Here is a 12,592-nt window from a genome sequence, read left to right as displayed (position 1 = left end):
TCGACGGAACACGCTCAATGCAGGAAGCAGTTTCCATAGAAACGCGAGCGCAGTTCGTCATTTTTGTTTGAAAAAATACTTCTACTGGAAATCATCGAGAGTGAGAGATTTCAGTCGTAGTCTAAAATGCCGCCGAAAAATAGAGAAACAAAGAAAGCCCCAGTGAAGAGTAAAAATGCTGGAACTACTCAAAGGTATAAAAGAGTACCAAAATTAGGATAAAATAATATTTTTTATGAAGTTCCCCGAAAATCCTGAGGTACGAGTTCATTTTCATGTTTAGTTAGAAAATTTTACTAATAATTTATTTCCGTATTATAAAAATGCTTTTATTTTCCCAAATTAAAATTTTGGATTATAAGCGATGAAACGAGGAGTACGATTAGACATGGACGCGACAACCAGTCCACAATGGGATTCCAATCCACGTATGGCGACGATCTAATGAAGGGAAATGTCGTAATGAAACCCCCAGACCAACTCGAGCTTTCTGAAAAGGAACTGAAAGAAGAACACACCCGAATTCTGACCGCGAACAACCCACAAGCACCCGGTACTCATACAACTAGCTCGAAAATCGTAAAAATTCTTTAGACAACATCATCCGGTTCGATTTCGCTGCAAATGAATTCAAAAAGGAATCTCATGTCGATCAACTCGCAGTGCACTTCAATCTGAAAGGAAACCTCATTCATGTCGACTCTGATGAAGCTAAATACGGACCAACGAAGGCCATCGAACCAGTCGGTAATTAATTAGTTTTGGCGATCTTTGAATTTCTTCAGGCGTTAAATTATGGAAAAGACTTCAATTTTTGCTGAAAAAGAGTAACAAACGATTAATGTCGTGAATTGTATCTCGTCATCTCATTTATGAGTACTCGTTTCATCCAATTCATGCATGTGGATAAATACTTCATCATCTTCAAAAAAAAAAATTAAAAGTTGAATTCATTGGATTTTTAGAAGATCATTCGAGTGAAGCAGAATCAAGGGCATCTCATCATAAAACAGAGGCTGAAAAACCTGTCAGAAACCAGTTCAATTTTGGGGAGAGGTCTGCTCAAACAGTAACCCAGCTGCAGCGTGAGCGAGATGTACAGACTGAGCCCCCGAAACGGGAAAATATTTCGGTCACCATCAACCAGTAAGTAGAAAAAATCAGGTAGATACTAACAGATAAAAAGACACGTCATCTACGATGCATACAAAGCCGAGCTTGCCCGTCGAGTAGCTGAGAAAGAGAAAACCAACAAGGACAAAAAAGACGCCCCTAAGGAATCAACTCCGGTGCAATCTTCCTCGTTGGAAAAGTCCCTCGCTATAATGGAACGAATCGTCAATCAAAACACACATCTCGATATTGCCGATGATTTCCGATTTTTCGAAGACGAGTCTGACGAGTACCGCGATGGAGAAGGAACTCTTCTTCCGCTCTGGATTTACAACTTTGCGCAGGCGAAGAAACTCTCGGTTACTTCGACTCAATGGAGCAAAAGGTACCACGACTTGTTTGCAGTTGGACTTGGAAGTTATGATTACGCAAGGCAGGGCATCGGATATCTTCTCTTTTATTCGCTCAAAAATCCTTCCTATCCAGGTGAAAAATATTTCAAATTATAGTTTGACAAATTATTAAGGATTTATCTTCGAAACCGACGTCGGTGTTATGTGCTTGGACATCAGTAGAGAGCGTAGCCACCTCGTCGCAGTCGGCCTTTACGATGGCTCTGTTGCTGTTTTCAATTTATTGAAAAAGGAGGAAATATACCGCTGTAAAACGGCGGAAAGACACGTGGATCCTGTGTGGGCTATCAAATGGCAAAGCGATCAGTTTTGCTCCGTCTCATCTGATGGAACTGTAAAGTGCTGGGATCCAAAGAGTGGAGAAACTAAGGAGGTTATCACCCTGTTTGATGATGAGCTTGCAGAAGGTGCTAAGGTAGATCGACTTGATTTCTATAGAAACAAATAGTTGTAATTACAGGCTTGTGGCACTGCGATTGCCTTCCATTCCGATAAAAGTCCGGTTTTCCTTGTCGGTTCTGAAGAGGGAATAATCTACAAGTGTTCCACCGCCTATTCTTCTCAATACTTAGGTCGCTGGAAAGCCCACAGCATGGCTGTCAGCTCTATCAAGTGGAACCCATTCCACAAAGACATCTTCTTGTCTTCCTCTGACGACTGGCACGTCAAAGTCTGGAGTCAAAACAGTCAAATAGCTCTGTTTTCGTTCGATCTTCAAAGCCCTGTTGGAGATATCTCGTGGTCAATCTTCTCATCCACCGCCTTTGGCGCTGTGACTTCGGACGGGAAATGCTTCGTCTATGATCTCAATATCAATAAATATCAGGTTTTTGGAAAAAAAATGATCAAATATAATGTGATAATTTAAGCCTCTTTGTGAACAAGTAGTCGTACAAAAGAAGAAAACAAAGATAACCAGACTTGAGTTCAACCCCGAATTCCCAGTTTGTCTGATTGGTGACTCCCGAGGAAACTCAACAATGTAAGATAGGCTTTTCAAATCTACTGTTGAAAGATATTTTAGCTTGAAAATGTCGCCGAACTTACGAAAGCGGCCAAAAAAGTCAAAGAAGGACCCAACGCCCCTGCCCGTTGTGCCCGAGCAAGAAATGGAGAAGATGGAGAAGATCGTTGCGGTCGTTTTCGACAACTCTGTCGAGTCTTTGTAAAGTCACCCATCTGTTCAACAAAAACCTCGCATACTTCTCCGTATAAAAGGCAGATGTCGATTTTCAAAAACGCTCTAGAATTTTGTAAAGACTTTCGTCGTCCAAAATTTCGGCTGGAAATATTGAACGTTGAAAATCCCTACAAATCTAGATCTTTTTTGAAAACGAGTTAAACATATATTTTTATAATAAACAATCAACAAATGAACTTGCACTTGTTGTCATTGATGTATTTATTTGCCTTCAAGCTGACCTTGAGCATGAGTAAATAAACAGTCATTCATATCTTCAAGATCCTCATAGATCTGGCAAGAAATAACTTCGAAAATGAAGCTTTTTGGAAGTTTTGCTCTCGTTGCCGGAGCATCTGCCCTTGCTGTTTCAAAAGAGACTGCTTCTGAGTTCTTGAGAGTTCGACGGGCCAACACCCGATTCGAAGAGTGGAAAGCAGGAAACTTGGAACGAGAATGCTTCGAAGAATCATGTGATGCGACTGAATTTCACGAGGTTTATGACAACTTGGCCGTTTCTGGACCTCTTTTGGTAAGGAGCTATAAAAATTTCAATGAAAAGCTTTATTTTCCTAGAGAAAATACTTTGACTGCAAAAATTACATCCCTGCCGGTCTGAATGCAGCTGCAAGAGCTGGCGCCCTCCGGGACTGTTTCAACGGAAGCCCTTCTAACAACTTGCCGGTGCTACCCGAGGACAATGGGCGACCACCATCAGTTCCTCAAGATCAAGTCATTCTCCTCCCGAACAATGGCTGGGCGACCGTCAACGATTCCAAGTGGATTCTTGCGCTAAAACACCCTGAAATCGGTGTCGGCCCAAATACTGAAATCCGTGAGAGACACCTTAGCGTCCAGAAAATCAGTAATTTTTGTTAAGATGTCAACAGCGTCCACTGCCGCCAAACCCACTCCGAGATGATGCTCGGCGGATACAACGTCCACGAATGCAAGATCAACTATGAAGCCAACGGTCGCTATTGCCGAGCCATAGTCCAGTTCCGCTCTTGCCGAGGCTGTCCGCATGTACAGTACTCTCCCGAGCATCATCAGTCGCTCGGCTGCTCGTAATTACATGTTCTTGACATTGTTCTCGGATGTTTGAAGAATAAACGTCTTTCAATAACGATTAATCTTTGAATTGGTTTAATCTTTAAATTGGTACGCGCTTTCAAGCAAGTCATAATTTTACATTGTTCTGCTAGAATAATTTTTTATTTCCTTTCCTCCATCTTAAAAATATTGTGCGCACGGGAATGTCAATATTCCTTTCTCACAATTGGATCGTCATATAAAAAAGAAAAATTTGCACTTTTTGACTGACTTGTTTTTAAAATTGCCGAAGCATAAAATATAAGAAATGCAGAGAAAAACCAAAGAAAGAATCATAATCTCGGTGATCTACATTTCCATTATTCTTTGGTTCTTGAACTTGAACAAAGTAAGACAAATAATCCTGAAAGACTGTTATTTAAACAGTGTTATTAGACAACGTATGAGAGAATTTCATATCAGCTGGACAAGGTTAATGAAGAAAAAGTCTCAGTTGTTACACGGTTCGAAGAAGAAAACGATATTTTAACATGCACGAATAAAGCGAATTTAAATTTGACCGATTTGAGCCGCCGCTATCAAGAACTTGAGGGAACTGTTACAAGTGAAAATGGACGCTGTTTATTCAAAAGTAAAGTTTTCCAAAGACTCTTCCACTAAATCAATGATCAAAGGTCCGTATTCTCATCTCAATTCTCTACTCGATTTCGATGCAAACATCAACCCCGTTAAAATCATCTCCCCTTCTTCATGCAGAAATGAAAATATTGTTTTCGGGATAAAATCAAGGCCAGATGCAAAAAGCGCAAGGATGGCTATAAGAGAAAGCTGGTTGGACCTGGAACTATGGAAAACATTTGGATACAAAATAAAGATTGTATTCATTATCGGAAAGGATGGAAAGAAAGGGCAACTCAAAGAAGAACTTGAGATGTTCGAAGATATTCTCCTCCTTGATTTCACCGAGAGTTTCCATCATCTCGTTTACAAAGATATCGGTTATCTCCATTTTCTAGAGGAAAAGTGTCCAAATGCTGAATTTATCTTCAAAGGCGACGATGATATCCTACTAGTACCACAAGGGCTTATCCACGATTTAGAACAGTTGAAAAGTGAAGACAACGAATTTGAGGCGATTGGTTGTCGAAAGCCTAAGGCAGACGTGATTCGAAATCCAAGGTCACGATATTTTCTTCCGGAAGAAATATTTGAAGACAACTTTTTCGCCCCTTACTACGCTGGTGCTTGTTATGTGACAACAGGATCTTTTGCGATGAAAATGGCTAAGGCTCTGTCAATGACAGAAGTGCTGCCGATGGACGATGTCTTCGCCGGAGAACTCATTAAAAATGCTAATCTCATGTATGAAACCGATTTTCTTGTCCAAAAGTATTTGTTTTAGTCATAAAATGGGCTTGTCAACTTCAATCTGCTCTGGAGTAAAGCCGCGGCAAATGAATTTAACGGATACTTGCTTTCTCAGAGGGCTCACTGTCGCTCATAAATACAGGGACCCACTAGTGATGAAAGACAATTTCGATAGATTAATGAATGATCCCGCATGCAAAGTTGAAAGGTAAAAAAGAGCCTCTCCGCAAAGAAAATGTTTTGCTTAACATATTTAGAGTTGAAAATCTAAAAGAAAATTTACACGCTCATTTTGGGGAAGAGAGGATGGAGTGGCCTGTAGCTTGGTTAGAAAAATACAGCAATTTTGTCGGAAATAAACTTTTATGATTCTGAGCTCTAAAATAGGCACTTTTGATATGAATAAATTGAAGATCTTCTCAATTTACGGTCAAAGAAAAGTCGAATTCCAGTTCATGTGGAGCTAAAGATGATCGCGCCCAAGTTAAACGAGAATCAGCTAATTTTCGTCGCTGAACGTGGTCAGAAAGAAAACGACAAGTGGCAGGAAATTGTGGTCGAGATCGTCGATACTTCTACGGTACTATTGACTGAGAAATGCGATTTTCGTCCATTGTTTTCTTGACATATTTTACGGAATACAAGCAGATGCATCATAAGCTACAATTAACATAATTTTGCTATATATGCCGAATAGAACCAGCTTCCTTCGCTTAGCGTCATACCGCGTAGAATAAACCAGTTCTCGTCCGATCACTGAAGTCAAACTACGACGGGCGGGGTTAGTACTTACATGGGTGACCGGTTGGGAATACCTCGTGCGCTAAGCATTTTGAATTTTTTAATGCATCCATTTACGCAGAGAACGCTTTCGCATTGTATTGTTGATGAATCAAGTCATCAGTCATCGAAAAATCCGAATGTTTGAGTAAAGCAAGCATTGAGCGTTGAGCTTGCCTGGCGGGCGGCGTGGCAGATGTGAAAAAGCGCCCTCTACCGCGCGCTTTTCTGAAAAGAGGCCGAAAATAGGAGCGTGCAGCGACAAAACGACCTCGAAATCAAGCACCCCTTTTCGTTACTCATCCCATTTTTGAGTCCGATTTCGATTGTCTAACAGGTAAGAATCGTCTCCAAGCCTTCTCTCTCCTATCCCTCTCGCCTCTTACAAACGCTAAATCTTGTCCAAATCAAAGACTGCTCTACCTGGAGCTGCTAGAGTCTTAGTGACGCGCTTTTTTTAAGGTTCTGGAAGTTCTCAAGCCCACTTCTGCCGTATAAACCCTGGAACATTATCTCTTTGGAACCAGCAGATAACTTTAAAGAAATTGACCGATTTCAATTTTAGAAAAGTCACTTCTGGTCCGATTCTAGAGCTGACAAAATAAAGTAGTTTGGATAAAGTGTGACCTCTCAAAATGATGCTTAAAAGATTTCATGTCATTTAAGAAGAAAAACAGCCCAGACCGCGGGCAAACAAATAGGTTAAAACTAAAAAAAGTTTTCATCGGTTTGAGTCATCTCATAATCAATTCATCGGAAGAAATAGTTAGGGTCGACGAGCAAAAAATCAACCCCTAAAACCCCTTCCGGTAACTGCCCAAAACTTTGGGACTATATCTATTTTGGCCCATCTTAAAAATTTGTTATTGAAATTTTTTTGGTTTGATCACGTGATCAAGTGATACGGACCCTCGAAAAGCTAGAAAAGCTTGCCAACCTCGATCCCCTGACCGCAGGTGATCATAATGTAGCTCAGATGAAAGAGCACAAAAAGTCCTTCCTATAGAATCCAAAACATTTTTGGTGGCGAGATCACATGACTCGCTAGAGGGAAGTGAAGCGTCCAAAATGGCCCTTTTTGCATTGTATTTTGGCCTGAGCAACCCGTAAAACCTGGATTTTTACCTCAATTTTAGCGAGTTTTGGGTCCTTATATAGCTTCAAGCGTGTCCTGTAAAGATGGCACCAAGAATTTTTTTGACTAAACCACTAGAACAAACCAAGACCTTTCTTTTTGGCCTAACGAGAAGATGATGCCATAAGGGGATCAAGCTCGGCAAGCTTTTCTAGCTTTTCGAGGGTCTGTAACCCGTGATCACGTGGTCACACAAAAAAATTTTCAATAATAATTTTTTTAGTTGGGCCCAAATACATATTGTCCCAAAGTTTCAAAGCTTTACCACAAAGGGTTCTTTATTTTATTTTATTTTATTTTATTTTATTTTTTTATTTTAACCTATTTGTTTGCCCGCGGTCTAGATTGTTTTAACATTTACGTTTTAATATTTTTAAAAATTCAATTTACATTTGGTTTTACCAGATTCAGAGCAATTTGACGAGTTTTTTCCTCCCGAGAATCGGGTAGTATTTGAACTTCCGGGTCGATCTAACGAAACTTGGCATTTGTGAAATCAAGGAAGAGACATTTGCTCCAAGGTCAGACATAGGAGGAACAAGAGAAAACGAGAGATTTGGAGGGGCGGGTCCGTTTTCATTCACCGTCGAATTCAACTGATTAGCAAGAAGTCTTTAATCTTATTAGCAAAAATTTTAAATCAATTATTTAACATAGCCTCAAATTCTTCATAATCTTCCGAATTACGGGGAGTTTCATTAAAAAATAATTCGCCAAGATGACGCCCTTGACGGCCACGTTTCTTGATTGTTGCAATAGTCATAGAAGACTGAACATCGTTATACTCCGTGGACAAATACTCTCTTACGTTCGAACATCAATTTTTTCCGAGAAGAGACGATGATGAGAACCAAGCAATTCAAGAGAAAGATCCTTCAAGATTAGCCACTCAATTGAAGGAAGCCACTGCCCTGAGTATCGGTTTGGGATTTAATCTCTGTTTAGAAGTTTCTTCATGAGGTTCTTTTTTTGCGACAGTTTCCCTTTGATTAATTAAGTACTTATGAGTATATTTATCTACACACGGATCTCTCGTTTAATTTTCATGTTGCTCTCTAAAATTGATTCCTGCGAATGGGCTTTCCTGCAAAAATATCTTTGACTTAAATCAATGCGGTTAGATTTTCAACACGTGGCGGAAACCAATTAGTGAGCGGAACTGACACGTGCCTTACCCTTGACCATCCGGTAACGTGACCTTGACGGGCCAATTTTTTCAGAACTTCCAGAACCTTAAAAAAAGCGCGTCACTAAGACTCTAGCAGCTCCAGGTAGAGCAGTCTTTGATTTGGACAAGATTTAGCGTTTGTAAGAGGCGAGAGGGATAGGAGAGAGAAGGCTTGGAGACGATTCTTACCTGTTAGACAATCGAAATCGGACTCAAAAATGGGATGAGTAACGAAAAGGGGTGCTTGATTTCGAGGTCGTTTTGTCGCTGCACGCTCCTATTTTCGGCCTCTTTTCAGAAAAGCGCGCGGTAGAGGGCGCTTTTTCACATCTGCCACGCCGCCCGCCAGGCAAGCTCAACGCTCAATGCTTGCTTTACTCAAACATTCGGATTTTTTTCGATGACTGATGACTTGATTCATCAACAATACAATGCGAAAGCGTTCTCTGCGTAAATGGATGCATTAAAAAAATTCAAAAATGCTTAGCGCACGAGGTATTCCCAACCGGTCACCCATGTAAGTACTAACCCCGCCCGTCGTAGTTTGACTTCAGTGATCGGACGAGAACTGGTTTATTCTACGCGGTATGACGCTAAGCGAAGGAAGCTGGTTCTATTCGGCATATATAGCAAAATTATGTTAATTGTAGCTTATGATGCATCTGCTTGTATTCCGTAAAATATGTCAAGAAAACAATGGACGAAAATCGCATTTCTCAGTCAATAGTACCGTAGAAGTATCGACGATCTCGACCACAATTTCCTGCCACTTGTCGTTTTCTTTCTGACCACGTTCAGCGACGAAAATTAGCTGATTCTCGTTTAACTTGGGCGCGATCATCTTTAGCTCCACATGAACTGGAATTCGACTTTTCTTTGACCGTAAATCAATCTTCAATGATTGAAGTTCAATCCCTTATGGGCCCGACTTTTCAAGCACAGACAGAGTTTATTATATGATGGAGAATCTTGGTGGTATTAAAATTTTCATTTTTATGATAATTTTTTACGCAACTTGGCACATTACGTAAAACATTTACTCGGGACCCTCCAAAAGCAAATAATCTGAAATCACTATTGAGTTTTCTGTTTCTCTTTTTTTTTTGTAAAATGAAAAATATATTTTTAGTATTTTTTGCGGTTTTTTACGCAGACCCTTGCAATAAACCTTTAGAGAAACTAGAAACATCTCCTTTTCCAGATGATTTTTTATGGGGTTTAGCAACAGCTTCGTATCAGATTGAAGGGTCCTGGAGAGAGGATAGTAGTTATAGTAGTGACTGACCATTTGATAATTTTTCTGGGAGTCGATTGGTAGAGAGCAGTGGAGCACTGAACCATGGTACGCATGGCTCAGTGCGGGGTGAAGGCCCCTCAGGGCCTTCTTGCCAGTCATCAGACACCAAAATGAGAGCATTAACACCACCACCAAAGTGCAGATGCACATGCATTACATGCATGCACCATCTTACACTATAGGGCGGCGTGATTTTCAGTCCACTCCACTGTAGCGCTTTTCTAATGGTCAGTCACTACTATTTCGCCTATTAAATAAAAAAAATTATTTTAAACGCACTATCCCCCATTTCTAACGCTACTGAACGTTTTTATGCTATCCCCTTACTCTTAACTTATCTCTAACCCTAACAAAGCTACGTTTAGAAAAAGAAAATACGCTAACTTGTGCTTATGCCCCGCTTCTCTTCGCTGCACCGACCAGCGCTCCAATCCCAGCGCGCCATTCGGAGCGCAGATCCACGCTCAAGGATTAACTCGCCTTCCCCCCGCCTCCGCTCTTTCTTCCGGTTAGTCATCTTCCTCTAGAACATTCTATCCATCGATTCTCTCGAACATTCTTTCTCACCATTGATTTTTAGCTCTGCCCGCCCGCCCCGCGCCGCGTCAACAACAACGACGACTTCTTATCACGCTGCTGCCGCTGCTGAATTATCTGCTGGGCGCTCAATCTTTTTCTCACTAGCCAAACACCGTAATCCCTTTCACTGCCTAAACCCTCCTATCATTCAATAAAACCTAATATATTTGAACAAATGAAGCTCAGCCTGAATTATTTGCGTAATGATATTGGGTGTGAGAATATTTTAAAAATGTTTCTATATTTTTTTTGAAGAATTCTAAAAAGGACATCTTATTTTTTTTTACAATTTATTTTCCAAAAGAAGCAGGAATAAGGCTGGCAAAAAATAAGTTGAACTTGACAATTACAAAGCAGGTAGCAGCGAGGAGGCCAAAAGCGCAAACGATGGCGAAGATGTAGAAGAGGACGAGAAGAGCGAGGGCGAAGATGAAAAAATTCATTTTTGCTTTTTCGAAAATTTGATTTTTTGTTTTATGAAATTTTGGAGCCAGGGTCAACCTTTTTATAGCGCAGATGTTCATTGAGCGAGAGTTGTCAGCTGCTCTTGGTTTGATCTAGAATCTTAATTAGTTCCGACAAATTGAATATCAATTTGTGTATCTCCAATTTTACAGTTGAAATAACATCAGATTTATTCGCACCTTGTTTATCTATCAAAATCAAGTGCGATCTTGGGAAAGCACAACTGATATCGCCGGATATTGTTATTGTTTTATGGCGGTGTGATTTATCTTTCGGCAGTACTTGTTGGCGGCTCGTTTGATCCTTCTGAGGCACCTAGTTGGCGCACTCAGCTCCAGAGTCCATATAAAACCACTACTTTCTTGCAACAGGTATCAAACACAGCAACATGATTGTACCAATCGAGCAAGTTAAGCCAAAGAAAAAGGGAGTCGCGAAAAAGATGGTCAGCTTCTTCAAGAAACAATTCGTCTCGTATCAATACCCAATCAAGGAAATTAACCAGAGAGCTCTTTGGATCGATACAAATACCAAGACCAATCTCGGCGCCATGACAAAAGCTTCTGTCAACTCAGTCCTTCATTGCCCGCCACCACCCTACCCAAAATCTGTCGGATTAGCTGCGATGACTACGAAAGAAGAGCCTCCAATGCACTCCCAGTTCTCTGACGAAACACTGAAGTATGCCACCATCCGAAGATCCTACTCTGTCCGCTACCGTAGCGCTTCTCGTTACTACTAAAAAACACTCACTGCCATTCTGCTCTAATATGTATTCTTTCTTGTTTCCCTTCTCTTTAATTTAAAAATACAAAGATAAAATTTTATTTTGTCGTATTTATTTCATTGGCAAAGTGGATTCAGATGATTTAAAGAAAACTGTTTTCATTTTAAAGAAAATGTTTTATAAGCTACAGTTAATTTTAAACCTCTCTCTTCTATTTATTTATTTTGCTTTCAGTTGTCGATGATAAATGGGTTTTCAATGTTTATTCAAATTTATTTCCAATCCATACTGGTAGATGTGGCGTTGTTAACAAAGTAATCCATGTTTTCTATTTCTTCGTCTGATGATTCGTCCAAACGCCAGTTAATATGAAACTGGCGTAGTCGTCTGGCTAAATCCTCAAAAACAGAATCATCTATTATTGGAATGTTAAAGGCTTTCAGTGTATTTTCTCTGAGCCCGAGTTTAAACTCTCCGTTTCGGCCTAAGCGTTAAAAATAAATTCCAAAATAAGCTCTTACCTCTCTTCATGTTTTTTTATGTCTGACGGAAACAAAAGAATCAGCCGCTTATATAGATTAATACAGTATTTATTCGAATTTTACGAATAGAAGAAAATCAGTTTTTTTTTGGTTTCATTTTATGAGTTTATCCACAGTGTTTCGGGTTGTACAATTTTAGCTTCATTTTATCTCATCCGAGAATTTATAGTCAAGTTCCTTATTTATGGATCATTTTATTTAAGTATTCACACGTTTTCATCGTTGTCAATAGGATGTAATGACTTACTTTTACGTTTCATTTATTATAGTTATCTGGGATATTAAGGAGGAAACAGGTGAATGGATTAACGTTTCATTTAATTTAGGTATAAAGAAATCATTATGGAGTTTATCTGGTTTTGACAGCATTTTAATAATTTACTACAGAACACGTTCGTGAGAAAATATTCGACGCAAGAATTGAAGGTTCATTTTACGATTCATTTATTAAAGTTTCTGAGTAGTTTTCTTTTCATCTTTGCAGGTTCAAAGGAGGAAGATCAAGCCGGTAGACTTGTTGTCGCTAAAAATCATTATAAAAATAAACGTTTTTATATACCGAGTCATTTTATTTTTCTCGAGCTCATTATTCATTTTATGTTCAACACTCTACTTTACCGATGTTTTTATTCTACTTTACATTGGCGCACTTGATGCCACTAAATGGAGCTGTTAGGGGAGCTCTCTTTTAGGAATCGATTTTAAAAAGAAGGAATTTATAGAATATCGCGACAATTTGATTATGTCGTCGAAAAAGGAGCACGAGAATTTT

The 12,592-nt window shown here is 39.7% G+C and overlaps 4 protein-coding genes and 2 pseudogenes across 4 annotated transcripts in view; 4 read left to right on the top strand and 2 right to left on the bottom strand.

Moving 5' to 3' along the window:
* The window catches only part of LOC145702559 (transmembrane emp24 domain-containing protein 5-like), a 75,135-nt gene extending 66,669 nt beyond the window's left edge, over positions 1–8,466 (bottom strand). Inside the window, exon 1 of the mRNA XM_081779795.1 lies at positions 8,400–8,466. The gene's annotated coding sequence lies outside the window, so the exon portion shown is untranslated. The remainder of the gene's footprint in view (positions 1–8,399) is intronic.
* On the top strand, positions 94–2,879 carry LOC145703869 (dynein intermediate chain 2, ciliary-like). Its single transcript, XM_081781268.1, has 9 exons — positions 94–194; positions 363–553; positions 595–747; positions 966–1,146; positions 1,187–1,599; positions 1,640–1,941; positions 1,987–2,352; positions 2,396–2,508; positions 2,551–2,879. The coding sequence occupies exons 1-9, from the start codon at positions 127–129 to the stop codon at positions 2,693–2,695; spliced, it is 1,932 nt and encodes a 643-aa protein (XP_081637394.1). The 5' UTR covers positions 94–126; the 3' UTR covers positions 2,696–2,879.
* On the top strand, positions 3,011–3,839 carry LOC145703657 (uncharacterized). The gene is made up of 3 exons (XM_081781043.1): positions 3,011–3,238; positions 3,283–3,541; positions 3,587–3,839. Exons 1-3 carry the CDS (start codon positions 3,023–3,025, stop codon positions 3,775–3,777), a joined length of 666 nt encoding a protein of 221 aa, XP_081637169.1. The 5' UTR covers positions 3,011–3,022; the 3' UTR covers positions 3,778–3,839.
* LOC145701979 (UDP-GlcNAc:betaGal beta-1,3-N-acetylglucosaminyltransferase 7-like) lies at positions 4,047–5,161 on the top strand. Its single transcript, XM_081779191.1, has 3 exons — positions 4,047–4,147; positions 4,195–4,390; positions 4,434–5,161. Exons 1-3 carry the CDS (start codon positions 4,067–4,069, stop codon positions 5,159–5,161), a joined length of 1,005 nt encoding a protein of 334 aa, XP_081635317.1. The 5' UTR covers positions 4,047–4,066.
* Positions 5,839–5,957, top strand: LOC145706215 (5S ribosomal RNA; annotated as a pseudogene).
* Positions 8,467–8,690: 224 nt separating the features above from the next.
* LOC145706213 (5S ribosomal RNA) lies at positions 8,691–8,809 on the bottom strand (annotated as a pseudogene).
* Between the last annotated feature and the right edge of the window lie 3,783 nt (positions 8,810–12,592).

The sequence above is a fragment of the Oikopleura dioica genome, chromosome PAR, assembly GCF_907165135.1.
Source record: "Oikopleura dioica chromosome PAR, OKI2018_I68_1.0, whole genome shotgun sequence".
Classification (NCBI taxonomy): domain Eukaryota; kingdom Metazoa; phylum Chordata; class Appendicularia; order Copelata; family Oikopleuridae; genus Oikopleura; species Oikopleura dioica.
Note: the sequence above shows the minus strand (reverse complement) of the source record. Positions and strands in the feature narration are given on the sequence as shown.